Source organism: Dendrobium catenatum, unplaced genomic scaffold (genome assembly GCF_001605985.2).
Source record: "Dendrobium catenatum unplaced genomic scaffold, ASM160598v2 fragScaff_scaffold_1515, whole genome shotgun sequence".
Classification (NCBI taxonomy): Eukaryota; Viridiplantae; Streptophyta; class Magnoliopsida; order Asparagales; family Orchidaceae; genus Dendrobium; species Dendrobium catenatum.
The window spans coordinates 85,842-108,779 of NW_021319977.1; the positions used below are offsets into that span (position 1 = coordinate 85,842).

Sequence of the window (22,938 nt, forward strand, 5' to 3'; positions counted from 1 at the left end):
TTTAGGCTCGTTTAGACTTAATTAAATTGGAACACTTTTTGCGTCGTTTTTGGGCTCATATTATCAAGACATTCATTTTGACCATAAATTTACTGAAATTGGAATTCGAATTATCATAAATTTAGTTTATAAATTTTCTAATTTACATATTGCATTGACACTCATACTTGATATATGAATTGAATCTTCTAGAGCTTTATCAATACCTAATTTGATTATTATTGTTGCAAACACATAATTAGCCTGATCCACACTCTTTGACTGATACAAATAGTTAATCATAATTATCTAAAGAAGTTCACTCACACAAACAAGCATTTGTCACTACCTTTGCCAACTTTTCTTATTTGGCTTAAATAAAAACATGTAGAGTTGACAGATGTTATTTCTGCCCTAGCAGACATTTACTATTTAAGCATTTGACTTTTGCTGAATTCCTCCAAAGAAAATTTCTATGAAAAGATTATTTTGATGAATTCAATATATATAAATTTTTTCTTTTTTTTTTAATTTTGGGTATATAGGAACATTTGTGCTCTTCTTTGAGCTGCTTCTTAATTTTGATAAAAAAAAGTCCATAATTTCTTCTTCCAAATCTTCTGATTAAGAGATATTGTTAAGGGCTAAGCCATTTTTACTTACTCATAGATAAATCTTATGGTAGAAAGTCATACATTGAAGTAATCAAAAAAAAAAAAAAAAAAAAAAAAGGGAGACTTGGTTTAAATGAGAGTTGACAAATTGATTATTTCAATTCTAAGCAAGACATATTAGGCTTCCTAATGATAGCGACTATGGTTTCCTTTGGTCATAGACAATACTATGTCAACACGTACTTCAATGGTAGTGTTGAAGTGGTCATCTTTTTCTAATGTTATTTTTGGATATTTTTTAGGTTCAATATTTTATTTTATAAATCATCAAAGTACTATGTTCTTTATTGGTAGAGTTTTTTTATAAGATATTGTTAATTAGGTGGATAATGGCTCTCCTAAATTACTTTAAATTATAGGAGGTTTTACCAACATTGCACTTAAAACTACCCAATTTACATATTTAACACCTAAAACTTCTAATTTACGCTATCCACAGCTAAAATATATTGTTTACTCATATCTCTCACTCCGTTCCATCTCCATATGTCACGACCCGACCCGAGACGAGACCAGACGAACCATACAGCCAAACATGATTTTCTCTGCACAACCTGTACCGATCGTCCCGGACGATCCGACTTCGTCCGGACGAACCTGGAGCAAAAACTGATATTACACCATAACCAGCACGTGTCAGCTCCAAGTCACTCTAACGATCGTTTCCTTCGCCCTGTTCTCCATCGATTTCCCGCGTTAGAAAGCCTTGTGATGCTTGTGAACGCCCATTTTTTTACATATACTCAGTACTCCTGCTCCTTCTTTGTCGTTCTACTTGTCCCATGAGTTTTGAGTGATGCCCTTCTATGATTCATGCCCTAAATTTTGGTATAGCTATGTCATTCTTTGTCCAATGAGATCTAGTTCTTGACTCGGTCATTTTTGCTTGTTGATTAAGAGGTTGGAGTTGGATGGAATACTTGTTCGAGAATGCCCTATGTTTTCGCCTTTGTTGCGTTAATTATGACTTATGCTTTTTGATTTACATGGTATTTTTTGCTTTTCGTTGGTTCGTTGGGTGGCTTTCATGAGAAATTTGTGAGGGAATTAGAATTTTGCAAATCTTGTCTTGGTTTATTGCATTGTGTTATGCTGGAGTTGTGAGGGAATTAGAATAATGTTCCTGTGATGGTTTATTATGTTGTGTTGTGCTGGAGTTGTGAGGGAATTAGAATTTTGTAAATTTTACAATAATGTTGAATAATGGTCGTTGGTTGGCTTTATTTCGTTGGGATGGGTCGTTATTGGCTTTATTTCACTGCTTTGTGCTATGCAAATCCCGATAATGATGAAAATGAGCTTGATTTATGTTGGATAGCTCTCTACCTTTATAATTTATGTTGTAATCATGACCTATATCCTGTGGGATCATTGGAGGGTCACGAGATCGACAGTACGAGAAGCAACCCGTATTGTTGTTGTTTCTCTAGTCTTTATTTTTTATATTTGAACAAGGAGTTACTTTTTTTATATTTATAAATAAAGAAGTAATTTCTTTCATATTTTAAGGAAATATAAATAATCAAGAATTAATTCAAATAAAATATTTTACCACCAATAAAATCTTTACATACATATTTTCCTTGAATTAACTTATTGATTAATTATAAATAATATTAAAACAAGAGAAAACAAAAGAAATAATTAAATTTTGAGAGCATAAAAACTTTATTGTTTCTAAAAGATTGCTCTTGATATCACTTTGATATAAAAAATGATAATTTCTTGCTTATATATTTATCTTTGTGGGCACATTTCATTTATTAGCATATACCTATTTGTACAATAATAATCAACATCTTACATATTTAAATTTAACGATTATTTCATATGATCATATGAAAGTTCTATTAAATTTTATAACTTACCATAAATTTTTAGATTATTTTATAAGATATGATAATCATTGAAGACAAGCAAAGACTTAGGATATTTTTATTTATTTATTATTATGTTATGTCCTTTTTTTTAGTTATTTGAAGTTTATCTTTATATGCATTATGGTATTCTCTTTTTGGATATAAGATTTATTTAAATTTAGTATTATTATAAATCTGATCATATATGCTGCTATAATTAAATATTTAACATATAGATACCCATTATTACTATATACAAAAGACTATAATTCCTTATGATCAAGCGGCGAGCATCATTATTAAGGCTTGATTTGTGACAGCTTTCTAAAACAGTTTTTTAGTACAAAAATTTTTTGATTTATAAATTTTTATACTAAAAAACTGCTTTGAAAAACAGTAAGAAAACTATCCCAAAGGAAGTCTAAATCACTCAAGCATTAAGCTTTTGTGAAGTTACGAAGCATTCTTAGAATCATACTAATGTTTAAGGGAGGGCGTTAAGAAAAATAAACTTGATCATTTATTGATGGTTATTATGTCTACATTTTTCTTATTTTTGATGTAATTTTAAAAGTTTTTCATAGTTGATAGAAATCTCTCATTTATTGTTGTATCTAACTCTCTATTATGTTCTATAAATAAAAATGTTCTTCCATCATTATATTTCAAATCAACAACAGACTCAATAAAGAAGCCTCTTCCTTCCAACATTCACAAAGCCAGCACGATCTCATTCTACTCTAAATTCCTCAACCTTTCTTCTATAAATAAACGAATCAAATAAAAACAAACATCTTGTCTCATTTACATAACAAGTCAAGCCAAATAACACTACGGCTTCATTTGGAACGGTTTTCTCTCTACTTTTTACAATATAATTTGTACTACAAAATTGCTTTAAGAAGCAGTAAGAAAGTCATTCCAAGTTAACAAAACTTCGTTTGAGATTGTTTTCTTTCTGATTCTTAAAGAAGCTTTTTAGCACAAAATTAAAAATTTGTACTAAAAAACCGCTTTAAGATGCAGTAAGAAAACCGTTCCGAACGAAGCCAAAGTCTTCATCACCCATCCACAGCTCATTTACGCCCCCTCTCAAAGCCAACTAAACCTTAGCTTGACAAAGAGATGACTAACGTAAAGGATGGAGTAGTCGGCAAGCAAGTCCCCCTTCGCTGAACAAAAATCTTCATGCAAGATTGCCCAAGTCCACCAAAGAATGACTCCCTACAATACCACATAATTAGCACGTTAATGAAGCCAGATGGAACTTTTACCCGTTTCAGAACAGTTCTCAGCTCCATCTCCACAGCTTTTGCCAGAACAATCAAGACATATTCAAACTAGCTAGTAACCATTTTTGCCTTCAAATATCATATACCTTGCACGGCCTGTATAAGGCTAAGTCACCTTGACTAACTCCATTTTTGTCTTATATTCTAACGTACTCTTTTAACAATTATCATTAATAAGACTTCTTAAAACTTCTCGTTCAACTTTCCTCTCCATTTTTACTTTATAAATTATCTTGTTTTGTCATCTACCTGTCTTTTCTTTTTGTTTTTCGTAATAAGCAAGTTAGCTCCACTGATTGGCCGCTAGCTCGATCTCCACATATCTGAATAAGAACTTACGCTGACTGAGAATAATCTGTTGCAAATTATATCATAATGAACTTAATAATTATGAAATTTATTTTAAAATTTTAAAGATTTTCAAAACCCATTTTATTACAATTTATATTGGTGTATTTTTATACATTTTTTTTTCTTCTTACTTCTATGATTGCATGAAATAATAATGAAGGTCATTATAGAAAAGTAATTATTATGTCCGGACACCGAATGTGTCCAGAGACAAATAAAAATGCGTCAAATCATTAGGTGCTCGGTACCGTCGGTACCCTATTGGGACACAATAATTTTTCATTATTTATATAGAGGGCTTGTTCAATGAGTTTTCAGTATAACGTTCATATATATATATATCCCTCTACTATAAATAAATATATTCGAATATTATATATCTTCTCATTTCAGCTTTCTAAAATCCAATTTCTTCTCTCCTTAACCATCATGGGTTCAACTAAAGATTCCTCTGTCAGCTTAGATCTCAGCATTTCCTGCAACAACCTTTTGGTAAGAGTCATCATCAAAGAAAAAAAAAAACTTTTTGACAATATTATTATTTTTCATAACGGTTAAGTTTATATAGCAGAAACACAAGGAAATTCGAATCGATGGGATGAACCGGATGGAAGAAAATGGAGTGAACAGAATTTGTCAAGTGAAGGAAGAGATAAAGCGTGTTGCTGAGGAGAACAAGAGGCTTGCAGAGATGCTCGCGACCATTTGTGAACGTCACCGAGCTCTTAGAGCTCAGTTTATTGATCTGATGAATAATTCTTCTTCGCCATTGACGACTAAGAAGAGAAAAAGTCAGGTTATAGTGAACCGTACTGAAGAAGGAGACCATACTGAAAATCCGACTAGTAATTGTTCTTCTGAGCAAGTTATTGATCAGGAAGCAAAACCGAGAGTCTCAAAGCTTTACATACGTGCTGATGGCCGTGTTAGTATTACAGTTCTATAGACTATCTTATCATCATAAGAGAGTCTTTTAGCTTTTCTTTTCTGTTTTAAAGTGAACTTAGCTGAGGCTATTTGGCTATATGAAAGTGTGTTTATGACTGAAAGATATAGATATGTGGTGGATGCAGGTTGTGAGAGATGGATATCATTGGAGGAAATATGGACAGAAAGTGATAAGGGATAATCCTTACCCGAGAGCTTATTTTAGATGTTCTTTTGCTCCAGTATGCCCCGTGAAGAAGAAGGTATGAAATAATAAACTTTCCTACGTGATTTGGCAATTTTCATGATATCAGAAGTTATTGAAACAATTTTTTTTTTCAAATGTTTCTTTGCATTTCATTATAGTGAAATAGAATCATCTTGAATAATTTTGAGACTGATAATTTTCAAATTCCACTTGAACATATATATATAAAAGGATGGAATTCATTCTATCTGCCACTTCTTCTTCTTCTTCTTCTCTTTTTTCTCTCTTTAGTAAGGAATATAAGCTTTTTAGTAACTTTTAATCCTATGAAAACACACAGGTGCAGAGGTGTACTGAGGACCATTCAGTCCTAGTGTTAACTTATGAAGGGGAGCATAATCACATTCAACCTTCACCTGCTGATCCTCAATGTCTTGGGATGAAGAGCATAATTAACCATAAGTAAATGTTGAATATTTTGCAACTGGTGAAGAGAACAGATCAGCAGAATTGCTGGAGGATAGCTAGAAGATTAATTTGTGGGTTTTGAAGTAATTGTTTATCAAGCTTTGACACAATTATTGTGATTACAGTATATTGTAAGATTCTTTTTATCCAAATTTTTTGGCCAGCATTTTCTTTGTTTGATACTTTGATAAACTAAAGTTTAGTTGAAGAATAAGTTTAATAATCAAAATTTTAAGCATGTAAAGTTTATTTTCAATAAAAGTTTAATCTTTTTAGATCGAAATAGAATAAATGGCTCACTACAGAAAAAACTGTTAGTTTCGGCATAATTTATGACGGATAGATGACCGCCGGAAAATGTACTGGACGAAATTTCACAGGAACGATTTCGACAGCTGTGTCAGCGCGTGGGATATCCTTCGGCTTACTTAAACCTGTCAAATTAGTTCCGTCAGAAGTTCCGCCAAAAGTTCCGCTAAAAAGTTGCCGAGGGATAATCCGCCAGAAATTCTACCGGAAAATGGCCTATATCGAAACGGGCCCGTGCTCCCTCATATTACGCGATCATTTACCTCTCAGCCTCACATGATTTCTCCTCTAATTCCCGCTCTAACAAAATTTGTCTCCCGTGGGTTTGTTGTCGTTCGTCGTCTGACCATTCCCACTCAATCATCACTAGCGCTTTGTTCTCGTTCATCGTCATCAGTTCTCGTTCGCTGTCCATTCTCCATAAGTTTTTCAGACGCAACTATAGTTTTTGTTACAATATACATGTTTATCAAAACATCTAGTGTATGGTAAGTTATGTAGATGCTATAGTATTTATTAATGTGATTTTTTGTTTTGATTTTAAGAAGATGTTTAATGTGGCTTGAATTCAATTGGTACCAGTTTGAATTTAAATTTGAATTTTACAATGTAGGATTTAATATTTTAGCTAGCGAGATTATAAATAACTCTGAGTGAACAGTATCACCCAGGCATGAACAATGTTATAAATATATTATAGAGAGTGTTGTTGGGAAGAGAACTGCTCGCTATTGAGTTGCATAGTCATACCAACAATCGACAGGAGGACCAGCAATGGGTGGATGAGCGAGCTAGAAGAGCTTATGTTAGTATATAAGTTTAAAATTTTAAGTGTCATGTATAAATTGATTAATCTTATATTAACTTTCGTATGAAAAGTATACATGGTATCGAAAGAGCTAGGATGGAGCAGGTGAGGGTTCCTCTAGGGGATCTGCATATTATTCTGACATCCGCATTTGATCGCAATCCGTAGGTGGAATGCAAGAAGGACGGGTTTGCGGATTAGGCTCGTAAGCCTATGCATACGAGGGGTAAATCTCTGGTGGCTCCAGCTTCTCAGCAAGCAACCACGAGACTTTGTATAGCCAATAAGTGGATATCATTACAGGAGAGTTAGATCAAGTCCAAAAATCACAAGCTGATATGCAAATGAAGATGCAGCAAAATTAGGTATTGAGGGAGCGATTTAGTGAAAAGCCGCCAACATCAACAGAGGAGGAGAAAGTCGAAATAGATTCTAATTAGAATATTTGTTATTACTGAATGTGTAATTACTATGTTTTGTAGATTTTATGTTCTATTTTTATTGTATAACAAAATTCATGTTTATTTAGAACTATTTTGTAATAATAGAATATTTTCTTCTGAACTATTATCTTATTATTTTAATATCAATGTTTATATTCAATGTTGAAATGTGAGGATAATATATGTATGTTTTGACTATATGATTGCACGGTTGTTGTATTATATAATAATAAAGAGGAGGAGCTTTTTTTATTTTATTTTTTGTACATATTTCTAGTGGATTATTTCTAACACTACAGGAAAACTGCCTATTACCGGTGGATTTTCCGGCAGCTTTCCGGCGGACTGATTTCCGGCGGTGTTTCCGGCGCATTTCCGACGGATGTCTATGAGATATTTCCGACAAATTTTTTTGCTGATGTTCCGACGGCTTTTTCGGCGTTTTACCGACGAATTTGTTACCAGCGGATTTTTCGACGGATTTTAATAATTTCTGTAAAAAAAAATATTTTTTTTTTCATAATTTAAATAATTAATAATTTTATAGATCAATTTAATTAATTACTAATTTAATAATTTATTTTAATTAATTATTTACTTAATAGCTTATTTAATCAATTATTAATTAAAGAACTTATCTTAATTATAATAAATTAAATATTTTATTTTAATGTAATCTCAGATAGAGAGAGAGAGTAACTTAATCAGTAATACGTAATAGGTTAAATAAAAAAAATTAACAAACTTAACAGATTTTGATTTCATGACAACATGGTAGAAGCTGCGGCAGCTCTTGCGCGAGGAGAGGCGGGTGGGGATCGAACCCCGTCGAAGGCGGGCAGGCCACGTTTCATGCGGGGCGAGCTGGGGCGGGCTGGGGACCTGGGGGTGGAGCGCGGATGGGGGCCGTCCGGTTGGCCGTAAATGTTTTTTTTTTTTTTACTTTTCTTGATATTCCGTCGCTTTAAAAATTCGAAGGAAATATTTTTCCAGCGTAAAATCCGTCGAAAAGGTTTCCGGCGAATTATTTTGCGCCGGAAGTCCTTTTCCGACTCGCGTAAAACATGCGCAAATAATTCCGCCGGAAATTCTTGTTTCTAACTGATTTTGGGCATTTTCCGACGAATTTTGTCCGCCGGTAACACGCGTTTTTCCTGTAGTGTAAGCAACGTCGATACGATGAATTACAATAAATTAAATTTATAGTAGATTATATCTACTGACATTACTGATAGATTATCCATCAGAACAATGCGTTGGTTCTTCCTACAGAAATAACTGGCAGCTAGACCGCTGGCATTTCTGGCAGATTTTTCAGTTGGAACGTTCGACGGACTCAACTACTGAAAATAATCCAAAAAAAGTCATTTATTTGCACAAGTTTTCACCGGAAGTCCGCAGGTAAATGCATGCCATGACATGTATTTATTTAGATAGCAATGCTATGATGTATGATTTAATAATGTTTTTTTTACTATTTTACTGCTTCAACATTTGTATTGCACTATTTTACTGGCATATATATTTTACTGATTTATTGTTTCATAGGCTACAATGTACTTTTTTTTTTCAGGCTACACTGTACTTGTTACATGTGTTTTACTAATTTTGCACTAATTCATGATCATATTGATTCCAAGTATTATGAATTGAGTGATTAGATACATATTATATTTTTTATGTGTTTTAAGTTCAGTTGTAAGATTTTGGAGACCTGTTGGGCTTCATAAAATCATTATATGTATTTAATGATTTCATATTAGGAAAAAGAATCGAGAGTATGAGACTGATCAATTACAGGATTCCTTAAGTTTAATTATTATTTTATTTTTATCAATAGATGTTCTTTTGTAGTTAAGAGTGGATGGCTATTATAAATAAAACGTGCCACATTCCTGCTGGAAATGAATCAATTAAGAATGAGTTGTAATAATATATTATATAAGACATTTGTTCTTTGTGAACTGAAGTTATTCTTCAATTCATCATCCTCATCAAACTGTTGTGAATTGTGGATAAATTTTAGTTTCAAGTTTTTGGTGATTAAATTTCCATTTAAATGTTTAGAATTTGATTAAATTTCAAGTTTTTATAGGCTTTGAGAATTGATTCATCCAGTTGAGATTTACATTCAACATGACTATCATCAGGATGATTTTACAATCACTTTAAAAGATTTGTATTTTCGTTAGGGTTTATGGGTATTTTGAAAGACTGATTCCCATCCGATTAAGATTTACATTCAACACGACCATCATTAGGGATTTAAATTATTAGCTATTTGAACTTTGTCAACTATGTTCACCCACTAATAGAGGATCAGATTCAATATATGATGAGTATGTGAACACTAAAATCAAGAACATATGTTTTATGATCAGTTTCATCTAGGAGAGCCTTTGTAGACCTAATATGGACTTTAAACTAAATATCCAAATATATTTATGATTAGACATTTGTTTATATCCAAGTCATATCAAATACAGTCATTTCAAAGAGGTGGATGAAACTTAAATATTTGACCCGCGCAGTATTCTTCGAAGAATCAGATGTGACAATTGGAGCATATACCATATATATTTTTAGCAATAGATTGGAGTTTTTTTAGGGATACTTAAGTACATTTAGCAAATTCATAAAATATTTTTAGGTCTAGCATTTAGGAGTTTAATATAAAGATCGGAGCACATGAAAAATAATTCTTATGAAAAATATACTGCTGCAAGACATTGAACAACAATTATAGGCCAAATTTTCTATTGCATATGTTTCTTAAACTTGAAATGGGAAATCTATATTCAATCGTTCCTACATAAAGGTTATTTAGTCCAAAAAAACTCGTGCTCATGCTATCAATATAACCATATAAGAAATAAAGAGATCACTTGTGATCATTAGAATAATCAAGCCAGGAAATAATTACAAATTTTCATAAATCAATTCTTAATAAATTGGCATGAGACAAATTAAATATTGATTACCTTCTAATTTGATGTGTATCCATGGTGATATACTTATGGGTCTCGTATTCAATTATTGTCTTGTAGGATCTATCTGTTGAGTAATTAAATGAATTGCGACGTTTGTTTATGAGAAATGTCCATGGAAACTTAATTTGGTAAAGGATATAATATCTAATTTTCTCACCATTTTGAGTAGAATCTCACTTAGACCAGCCTCCTTCAATATAAAAAATTCATAGTATGATTGTGCAGCAACCTTGTTGTTCAAAATTGGTTGGTTCAGGTCAGTACTCATCATTCAGACATTTATGGAGATTTATTTTAAGGATCTAATTCCTACAAGAAAATATAATACCCGTTGATAGTAAATAATATGCAACTTTGAATAGATCTAGTGAACTTTTAACCATTGGAAGGTTGTGTAACATCCCAAACTCTTAACTATCGAGATAATGTCCACTTTGACCTAAGGGCCTCACAATTTTATCCTATTGGTGTATCTTCCAAGGAGGTCACCCATCCCAAGAATTCTTTGGGATGACTATGCTTGACTTTAGAGTTTCTTAAATAAAATTCTAAACATTACACTAAAAGGCGCTTCGATGTTTAAGAGTTTAACTTCTTTCTACTTAAGGGGTTTCAAAATCTCCCCCATTTTAGTAACTGATATCCTCGTTAGTATCCCTATCCCAGAATCATCCATCGAGCAAATAAGATTTTAGAGATGGGCCTTACAAGTTCAAGTGGTGACTCCAATCACGTAGCACTTTGTCCCACACATGATTCAAGATATAGCTCTCATGATGTAGCACTTTGAAAGTTGGGTCGAGCTGAAGAGGTTGGGGCTACGGGTGGACGGGGCTTGTGAATAGTCACGCGCGGTAGGCACATATGGGACTACTTCATGCAGCTAAGTTTGAATTAAAAATGGGGGAGGCTCCTACGTGTTGATTTGTGAAAACAAAGTGAAGCGTTAGTTGGGAGTGAACCGGCCTATTATTTGGGAATGAACTAACATGAGGTGATTTGAGTGGGGCCAGTCACTGATTTGTGAAACCATAGGAAAATCGTCCATTATCTACAGTAATTTTCAAAGGTTTTGATATATTTTATGGCAATTTGGAAAATATTTGGTGTTTTATAAACCAGCAGAATAAATCACATATGAAATAAAAAATGGTGGCGAATTTCTCGCAGTTTTCCAAAGGCTTAAACAGCCTAAAATTAATGAACCCAAAATTGCAGGTAAATCGTAGTTAGCCTTTGGTTATTACCGGCGCCAACTTCATGCCATCCGATATCAAAGTTTTATGTGGCTAAACCACCGATTAACCACTATAAACCTGTAGCATTTGTAAAAAAAAATTGGCATCCCCCTCTATTTATATAAATTTCCATAATTACATGCATACACTTCAAAGCATATATAAAACACTTTTAATATTTCAAAATCAACAGAACAGTTCATATGAAATAATAATACACAATCAATAATCAACATATATATTTACACAATAGACAATAACAAAAATCAGTTATTTAAACAAATAATAATGCTTATGTTCCATAATCAACATAATATATGCAATCCATAATTAGATGTTTCAAATACACCAAACAGTTCTTCAAACAAATAAAAATAAATAATAATAACACCAATCATCATTCGTGTCCTCGTTGTTATATGATTCAGGCGTAGGATCTTGCTCTTTTTTCTTCTAATTTTTAGCTATATATAATCACAGCTCCATCTACATCTCATTTTGAATCTCTTTCATCTCCTCTATCTCTTGTCAGAGTAGCAACCCTCTAGCTAATAGTTTCTTCAGCTTCACTAAAATCATAAAATACTATGTGATGCCCTCATAAGCATATTCTTCTTAACCTAAACCCCCTCCCTTTTCCTTCCTCTAACAATAAATGACCATGTGTGATACTCGAAATACTATGTTGATCCTGAAGATAATCCCTCACTAGTAAACTACTGAATTTTCCGAAGTCGTATAAAATCATTCCGCGGGAATAAATCCGTAAAAGAAAATTTTATTTATTTTGTATTATAACTCAAAAAATTACACTCACGTGAGCTTTTATTGCATTCTCATTAACTCAGTGATGATCAGCTTGATATTGGTGAGTCCTCGTATGCAGCTCCAGTGGTGTCGGCTCTCGACCAAGAAATTTTTTCTGCAAATAGAAAATATACTTAAAATAATAAACATATATTTATTAAATTAATTCAAATAATTTTTTACTAGTCATCATCTATGTTCACAATGAGGCACTGATCCACCAGTATGAAGAGAGCTTCCTAAACCCCCACAGTCACATGCTCTATTTTGCTTATTCTGCTCTTTCAATTTGGTGAATTCTAGCTCTGCTCAAATCAGCCCATACTCCCTCACCAATTCATAATGCATGTTGCCCAAACTTTCTAATGTCCATTAATTAATCCCTAAGATGAGTCGATCCTCTCATCTTACAATTGGTTATGATCCTCGTACCATGCTCAAGCAACCACATAATTTTTTTTTGTAATATATATATATATATATATATATATATGAAATAAACAAAATTTAAGTAATGTAAAATTAATATACATGAAATTTTTTAAACCATGTATCCCTAATTTCCTTTGGGATCTTCTTCCATGGTAAGTTAGGAGTATTATATTTGCTGCCTTGAGGGATTAAAGCTATAGGTAAAAAATTTTGTCAATAACATATAATAGATCAAATTATAATAACTTTATAAAATAAATCGAACTTACATACACACACTTATTTGTTGTTGTTATAGGCTCCCCAACACCAACCTCTGCTTGTGTTGATGGTCCACCTTATTCTGGTTGCACATGAGGCGTGTAATAATAGGGGTGGTGGTAAGGAAGGTAAGGGTAGGTTGATGGATTTATTTGTGATATTGGTGGGGGTAATATATATAGAATGGAGCTGAGTGTGTCTAATCTGGAGAGGAAAATTGACGACTTGTAGACGTATGAGGGAAGTACCCAAGAAGGGGTGGTACTCCAACCATAACTTGATCTATCCATCCTTGACAGGAATATGAAACATATTTCTTTTGACAACATTATTTTCTAGAGTTTGGTTTAAACTGAGGCGCATTGCATGTGCGATAATAATTAAACTTCTGTCGCATCATTCTTGTAGTATAATATACATCCATTTATATAATAATCAATTTACATAGCGGTGAGACCCAAATTGGATACTAACTTTTTTGTTCGATATAATTCAGAAGGTTTAAATTGTCCACTAGATTTATTTCCTTGAGAAGACCAAAGAAGTTATTGAAACAGTCAAGAGGAATATTATATTCAATTTTTATACTTAACATCCTAACAGCAACTGATAATTTTCAATGAGTTATGCAACCATCCAAAATTAGTTTTTAAGCAGCATGTAGTTATTCAGTTTCTGCATTTGGTGTATCTTCAATGTTGGTACCTAAATTAGGACCTATTGCATTAAAAATAAGTTATTCATATAGTCTACTCATTTGATCTTCAACAATTATTTCAAAAGTTATGGATGCATTGACCGACATGAGTATCTCTGCGTGGCTCGTACCTGCAAAACTTAACTTAGTATTATGCTTCTCTTTTAATGGCCAACATTCGACACCATAAAGGATTGCAGGTCTCACCATCATCTCATAGAATTTTCCCTTAAGTTTGAGGGGCACTTTTTTATCACACAATAAGCCCGATGCATTCCTCCACTTCAACATCCAACTTGAATTCTGTTGATAATATCGCCATCTATTTCACCTTCACTCTGAACAAGAGATCCAATATATCTAAAACATGTACTCTTATTAATGACTTGATCACCCAAAGTCACAATCCCCTCATTAGGAGTATTACTACTAAAATTACACTCTATATATTCATGTTTTAGATCTACTCAAGCGAAAAACTTTAGACTCTAAGGTTGACCTCCATAATTCAAGTTTACCTTCAACTCCCTCTCTAGTCTTATCAATAAGAAGAATATCATCAGCAAAAAGTATAAACTAAGGTACATCCTCTTGAAAATATCTATTGAGAACATCCAAGACTAAAGCAAAATGATATGGGCTTAAGGCTTTCTCAAAATCAACCTTTAGATTCAAAGGTTGATCTCCATAATTCACGTTTACTTTCAACTCCCTCTCTAGTCTTATCAACAAGAAGAATATCAACAACAAAAAAAATTTAACCAAGGTACATCCTCTTGCAAATGTCTACTGAGAACATCCATGACTAAATAAAAAATTAAGTAGATGTATGGAGATCACCTTAGGCTAGGGCAGTCAAACGCGAGTGAGGGCATCGGGGGCGAAGGGCTTGGGAGGCGTTTGGCAGTTGGAGTTCTGTTGACTAAACGAAAGAGCATAGTTCAGCAAGGGCGAGGGCATCTGGATGAAAGAAAAGAGCAACACAAATAACGGGGGATGGGGGGGGATTAGACCACAGCTATTTTGTTTACATACAATAAAGCTCTCAGCCTTCTTGTTAGATTTAGAGCATAGTTTTTACTAGTTGTGTATATATATATATATATGCACTCTCTCTTTCATGTTACAATTCAGGTGTGTAAATCACTCTTATTTTGTGCAATAAAACAATCTGCTCTTTCAACTGAGTTGTTTTTTTCTTAAGAATATTTGTTTGTTGAATTTTACTATGTTAATTGAGATGTTAATATGTTCATGCATTTTAATATATTGCAATTATGTATAGTGATTATATTGTAATATAACTAAATGTTATTATGTGAATAATGCATAATGTATGCTAACATGTTTAACATAACACCTTAACATTATATATAAATACTATGATAACATAGATATGTTACATATATAATATAGCACATTATATTAATTATCTTTTAACATTATATGTATTATATATTTTAACACTAGTGTTAATTATGATATAATTTGTATCATGTGTAACATTAGGTATAATAATCATATATACAGTTATTAATATGATTTATAATATATTATAACATAATGTATATCATTATGTGTTATGTTATATTATATTACATATGCATTATATAAACATGTAATGAATAGTAATATATAATACATAGGTAATTTATTATATATTCATATTATAGAACATGGTATAATGTATATAACCATTATGTATTATACACTTATAATAAATATTGATGTTGTTAGTATATAATTATAATTTGATATTATATTATATCATTTATACACCATACCTATAATATTATATAATTTACACAAAATTACATTATATAATATGTAAATATATATAATGATTAATTATATAGTGTATATAGTGATTATATTATAATATAATTAAATGTTATTATGATGTATAATGTATGTTAACATGATTAATATATAACCTTAACGTTATATATATATATATAATGAATGATAATTAATTATATTTTTATGCGAATAATTTATTAGGAAACAAAGATTTATTTTTAAGATCTTTTACCTATGTTCTTGAAATTATCAATGAAATCAAAAAGAGTTTTCATTGAAAGCCACTTCAAGGGAGGAGAATATGGTGGTTGGTTAAGGTTATGAAAGGTGGAGTCTTAAAGGAGGTTTGGAGGACGAGAGAAAGAAGGAATGAGGATCGAAAGATGGGAGAATTGATATAATCAAGAAATCAAATCACCAGAAAAAATATGTTCTAAATATTGATTTGAAAGAACAAAAATACAGACAACAATAACAAGTAAAATGATGTAATCTTACTTTATTATCTTTAGAATTAATCTTCACATTATTAACTTATCTCATTTCTTCTATTTTTAATAGAGAGATTGTTGAGAATATAACATTTGCATATTTGTGGAGAAAAGAGAATACTGGAGTTGTATAGTACCAATGGAAAAACACATTCTAAGGTTTTCATGAAGTAGCCCAACTTTCATTAATCATTCAACTATTATTTCTACTGCAAGATTTGAATGAATTATGGAGATTTAGAGTTCATAATACATACCCAAAATATCTTAAAAGAAGATCATATATCTTTATAACATAATATAAAATAAATCCAACATAAGTTGATTTGAAAGTCCAATCTTGAAGATTGTTATGAGAGGGGATTAATATTGTGAATCTAATTATCATTAATTTAATAAAAGCCAAGATTAATTATAATCAGTGATTAACTTTTTTAATTATTCCTATAATTAGTGTTTAAAATTATTATTAGTTTATGATAATCTTAAAAATTTATAAATACACCCAATTGATCACAGGCCTGTAAATACCTGGTGTCATATAATAAAGATAGTGATGGGAGAAAAGCAGTGGCTCTATTAGTAAATAATTTTTGTCCTCTAGTAAAATTTAGACAAACAACTTCTGTAATATACATAATTGAAAAAAGAGTTTAATAATAAAATTTTAAATTACATATAACTACATAAAATCTTCTCAAAATTTGCACTTTTGCCCCATGATTAGTCAGTTGCAGCCTCAATACTAATCTTGCCAATCTTAACAAGAGGTTTTTTTTTTTTATAAAAAAAAACAACTATAATAGATGGCTAAATTGATACTTACAATATCATTATATTAACATTATGCAGTCTAGTAAAAAAAAAAAATTATACGAAAAAAGTTGATTTAAAAAGTAGTAAGAACGATGTCCCAAACAAAGTCTATATCTACATAACAAAACTGCCTCATTTTCTTCCAGTAAACGGCGAACTGAAACAAAAATTGAAAAGATCTTAGTGATTAACTACCAGCACTTCTTTTTTTTGGGACATTTAGGTCATTTAAGGCAAACTCACACACACAACGCATACACAAAGACTCGAACCCAAGACCTCTTAGTTGGAAGCCTAAGCTCTCAACCAACAAGACAAGGTGAGCTGTGTACTACCAGCACTTCACCTGATGATCAATTCTCCAATTTCCTCATATTCATCGATTTGGTTCATAAATTCTGGGCGGAATGTCTGCCTAGGCAACTCAACTACCTGCTTCTTCATCAGCTCATAAACAGCTTCTTTAGTATCATGGCTGTTGCGTAGAGTTTCAAGGATGTAATGTGATCCTATATTGGATGTCATTATTACGACAGTATTTGTAAAACTAACGGTCCTGCCCTGTGAATCAGTGATCCTTCCATCATCCAGTAGCTGCAATAGAATGTTGAAAACATCATGGTGTGCCTTCTCAAGCTCATCAAAGAGGACAACAGAGTAAGGCAGCCTCCTCACAACCTCAGTTAGCTGTCCCCCTTCTTCATAGCCAACATAACCAGGTGGAGCACCGACCAAGCGAGAAACCGAATGCTTTTCCATGTATTCACTCATGTCAATCCTCACAAGAGCATTCTCAGTGTTGAAAAGGTAGCCTGCAAGTGCTTTAGCAAGCTCAGTTTTACCAACGCCAGTGGGGCCCATGAACATGAAGCTTGCTATCGGACGATTGGGGTCCAAGAGCCCAGCTCTTGATCTGCGTATGGAATCGGCCACAGACTTTACGGCGATATCCTGGCCGACAACCTGCTTATGAAGAACCTCTTCCAATGAAACCAGCTTATCCCTCTCTGACTGCTGAAGGTTGGAGATTGGGATGCCAGTCCATTTGCTCACAATTTCAGCAATATCAATGTCAGTGACCGCTTCCCTAAGCATAGAATGCCCTGATTGCCGGAATTCTTCAAGTTTAAGCTCAACTTCCTCAAGCTCTCTGAAGGAACATAAGTGTGCCATATTTGAGCTCAGCCGCACGGTTCAAGTCGTACTCACATTCAGCAGCTTCCATCTCTATGTTCACTCGATCAATCTGAGATGATGAACAATAATGAATAGAAACTAAAACGTGGTGTCAAAGAACCCTAGGTTGCCTCAATAATTTCAAATTTACCTCCTCTTTAATTGAACGTATTCGAGTCATTAGGTTCTTCTCATTCTCCCAAAGCTCAGAAAGTTCCTTTTGCTTTTGTTTTAGTACTGCTAGATCAGCTTCCAGCTTGCTGAGTCGTTCCTTTGAAGCTTTATCAGTGTCAAATTTCAATGAAAGCTTCTCCATCTCTAATTTAAGTATTGCTCTATCCACCTCATCCAATTCAATAGGCTTAGATGTTATTTCCATCTTCAGCTTAGCAGCGACTTCATCAACAAGATCAATGGCTACAAGGAGCAGGTATATTCTACTCAGATGTACACTGCAAGAGAGAGAAACAATTTGGAAGACTTGATTTTTCACATACCTTTGTCAGGCAAGAATCAATCAGTAATATAATGGTCTGATAGAATAGCAGCTGAGAACCAGAGCACTATCTGATATTTTAATACCATGATGCAATTCATAACGCTCACGAAGTCCACGTAGGATAGATATTGTATCTTCCACAGATGGCTGACCACAATAAACCTGCTGAAATCTCGTTTCTAAAGCAGGGTCCTTCTCAATATATTTCCTGTATTCAGTCAGTGTTGTTGCTCCAATACAGTGGAGCTATCCCCTACCTAGCATTGGTTTAAGCAAGTTGCCAGCATCCATTGCTCCACCAGTAGCTCCTGTAGAAACCGCCAAAAATTAGCTTATAGAAGTCTTTTGCATGGGTTTATGTTACTTAAAAAGTATTCACTTGTAACAGTGCATCACAGATACATCTAATATCCCATCAAGCTAATCAAACGAACAACATCACATGAAATGACTTAAATGAAAACCAATAGAGATGCGCCTTTATTGAACGCAAGCAGTTTTCCTGAAGGTAACTTTTAAAAAACAAAAATCTCAGATATCCTATATTCAAGTATATTCCATAAATCCTAGTTGGCATAATCCATGCTTGATACTCATAGAAAATGTAGGGTATGAGATGATGTAAGCAGCCGTAGCTAGCATGGTTGAAAGCTTTCTATGATTCAAACTAATGGCCTCTTGGTTACTAAAGAGGCTATGTGACTGTGGGCTCCAAAAATTCGCGTCTCTTTCTAGAGAGAGAAGAGAGAGAAAGAGAGAGAGCTCTCTTTCTAGAGAAAGAGAGAAAGGGAATTTGGAGGCATGTTGGAGAGGAGAGATGCTTGGGATGGAAAGGGAGACATACATGAAGAAATTTCTTTCTCGTTCTAGAGAGAGAGAATTTTCTCTCTCTAGGTTAGAGAGAGAAAGTGTGGGATGATGGATTTTTTTTATTGGGAGGGTGTAGAACGTGTAGGGAAATATTTTTTGTGAAGGGTGGTGGATGGTTTATGGGATGGATGGGGAGATATAAAAAAAATAGGGTTATGGTTGTTTGTAGGTTTGGAGAAAATGTGATGGAGGAAGAAGAAGAAGATGAAGAAGAGGAAGTAGAAGAGAGGAGAGGAGAAAAATGAAAGAAAATGATGAAAAATATGGAGGGATAAAGAGGGAGAAAGAAAAATGGAAAAGGGGAAGAAGATGGAAGGAAGAAGAGAAGAATAATGGAGGAAGAAGAAGAAGAAGAAGAAGGAGAAGGAGAGATTTTACCTTGGAGAGCTTGGAGGGAGAGGACTTGGAGGCCGGCGGCTTGGAGTCGTGAGAGAGGCGTGAGGGGGGGCGGTCTCTTGGGTGAGAGTGGCGTGAGAATGAGGGGGATGAGAGTGAGGGAGTTATGAGGTTAAGTGAGGGTATTTTAGGCATTTTGGGATTTTTTTTATTTAGAAAAATTCTTTTCTTATTTAAAAACTCTCTTTCTCTCCCTCTTTCAAAAAAAATAATAATTATATTGCACAAAATAAAAAAAAACTTTAATCATGTATCAAGTTGGTCGCCGAGTCGCTACTCGATTTGTGCGCCAAAATTTCAATTTTCGCCGACCGACAACCCCCATCAATATGGGTGTCGATCTTAGATGTTTCCGTTGCTCCGGACGCACCGACGCTGTCCATTTCGCGAACGGAGGTCATCTCGGCAATCTTGGGTTTTCGGTCGACACGCGTCGGGTGAGTTTTTGCACGATTTCGAGCTCTTTTGCTTTTGAAACCCACCTTCCGCAGTCGACTCGATCCCGACACTAGTATTAGGGTCAACATTAAGAAAATAATTGAGAACGAATTATAGTAATACATTGTATTTTGTCAAACATGTGACGAAGTAATCAAGTAGTTTCAACATTTGCTTTAGTAAGAAATTTTTGGCAATTGTAAGGAATGTATGATGGTCCTATATGGTACGGTCAACCATCCACTTGATAGCTCCAGTTTTATCCAACTCAATGCCAACAGCTTGAAGATTGAATCTTTTGTGTTTGGGGCCCTATCATGCTTGAAAGCATTGAAAGCTTTATTAGTGATGTTTTGTGATGGCCTTCGAAGAACTTTATTTACGAAGCCTTATCATGTCATCTTCTTTTTAAGGAGATATATAAGAATCTTCTTGTTTATAGATCAAGTCTAAAATGAATTTAGGCATTCGTCGATCTTTCAATGTTTTCAAATCACACACTATTTAAGTTGGAGGATCTTGCTTGATCTTCAATTACCATTACGTTGTTTGTGTCCCTGGGGATGGGAATATTGCACCTTTCTCCATGTGTTCTTGAGTGACAAATTGAATTCCTCATTTTACTGACTAGAGAATATTATAGTTATAGGTTTTAAAAGAGATTCATTTTCTATTTTAGTTTTTCCTTTCCTTAGACCATATCAAATCTAGGAGATGAGATTATTATATCAAAATGGACATAAGTCCAACTAGATAGAAAAGAAAATAACTGAATTCTGGAAAACGTAGTTACTAAATAGATGGTATGCAGTGTTCTCAATACCAATTTTTTAAAATAGATTGAAAACTTTTCAGCAAGGAAATGCATTTTATCTTCAAAAACTACCATCTCTTGACATTATTTGATTAAAATAGACGAGAGCGATTCGGGCCAAAGAAGGGACTAGGATAAAAAATGCGAGATTGCGTACAAGTTGGAGTCGCGTTCGTGCAGGTTGGATCGCATGTTGGGCGAGGGACGTGCTTGTGCGGACGGTCGACTTGAACAGACAAAGAGGAAGTCGGTCGTCTGGAGTTTCCAGGGATGATTCATGCATACGCTACTTCAGTTGGAGTCACGCGACAAAAAAATCGTGAGGGAGAGAGTGCTATTGGTTGGGGCTTCTGCGTACATCCAAGAGCGAACAAGAAAGGGCGATTGAGCTGGGTGAGGTGTCGGATCGGCTAGGTGAGCTGTCGGGTCACACGGGAGAGGGAGATCAGGCGGCTCTTGCGTGCGATCAAGTGAAAACGAGTGAGGAGGGAGCGGGGAAGCGAGCGTCTGGAGTCCTTGCATGTGAAACAAAGAGGATGGAAGGGCTCACTTGAGTTCGTGAGTTCGAATCAATAGAGAGGGAGCAGGCGATTTTGTTTGCTTTAGTGTCGTGAATGGGAGTTACATGAGGGGCGGTTATAAGATCGTGGGTAGTTACGTGGAGTGGTTAGTGGGTCGATGGCCAACATTGACCATTGCTCTAGACCTGTACTTTGATAACTATATAGATGCATTCCTGAAATGAATGAAATAAAATAATAAAAGTAGTTTATGCATAAGGTGATGATGGAAGAAAACTTTAACTTCAAAAATAAATTGTATGAACATTTAGGAAGTCAGTGTTATTCAAAATATAGTTGGCATAATCGATGCTTGACACTCAGAAAATGTAGGGTATGAGATGATGATGCAAGCAGCCCAGCATGGCTGAAAGCCTTCTATGATTCAAACTCATGACCACTTGGTTTCTAAAGAGGCTATCTGACCATTGCTCTAGACTTGTACTCTGATAACTATATACATGCATTCATGAAATGAATGAAAGAAAATAATAAAAGTAGTTTCTTTTCTTATAATCATATAAGATTCTTTTAAACCACTGATGTTAAGATGCCTAAAAATAAAATAAAAGCATTAAAAATAATTATACATTCCTACATACACCAAGAACACAAAAAAAAAATCAAATTATTTGAACTGAAATCACAAGGGGAAAAATATCAAGGTCACCTGCACCAACAACTGTGTGAATCTCATCGATGAATAATATAATCTGTCCATTAGAAAACGTAACTTCTTTCAGAACGGCCTTTAATCTTTCTTCAAAATCCCCACAAAACTTGGCTCCCGCAAGCAATGACCCCATATCCAAAGAGATCAACTGCATATGAATAATATATGGATTTTATAATTTGCACATAAATTCAAGCGTGATTAGTAAAAAAATAAATTTCTTTTTTCAATTTGGCAATGCAAAACAAATGATCTGATAGGGTGGCAGGATGACCCTAAATGACATTGTGATTTTTTTTTTTTGTTATAATAGTTCAAACTGTGGGCTCCGAAAAATTCCATTTTGGGATGTGTGATCCCGGGGGAACTTTCAGAAGGCAGATTGGGTTTGTAGATAAGACACTGATGTAGAACGGGGTCGCTGGCTTTGCTTAGGAACTTGGAGAGCTTCTAGTGGAGGAATTCCTATGTGATGGACTTGGAAGAGTCGGCCAGCAGCAGGACATTTAATCCCAAAATAAATTCCAACTCAAGGATGTTAAAATGGGGAAGCTCTCTAGAGTAAAGAAGAGGAGAGAGTATTCTTAGAATTACTTCAGGTTTCCTTTCTAAAACCTGAGAAGGTGATCTCAAAGGATCCAGTGAATGGGGGAGAACGGCGG

General features: G+C 33.9%; 1 protein-coding gene across 1 annotated transcript; it reads right to left on the reverse strand.

Annotated features, from left to right (window-relative positions):
- Positions 1-17,186: 17,186 nt before the first annotated feature.
- LOC110103000 (chaperone protein ClpB4, mitochondrial-like) lies at positions 17,187-22,430 on the reverse strand. The gene is given in 6 exon segments (XM_020831531.2): positions 17,187-18,002; positions 18,004-18,096; positions 18,178-18,443; positions 18,524-18,578; positions 18,580-18,833; positions 22,274-22,430. Coding segments are annotated over 6 exon segments (1,635 nt in total). The 3' UTR covers positions 17,187-17,192.
- Positions 22,431-22,938: the final 508 nt, after the last annotated feature.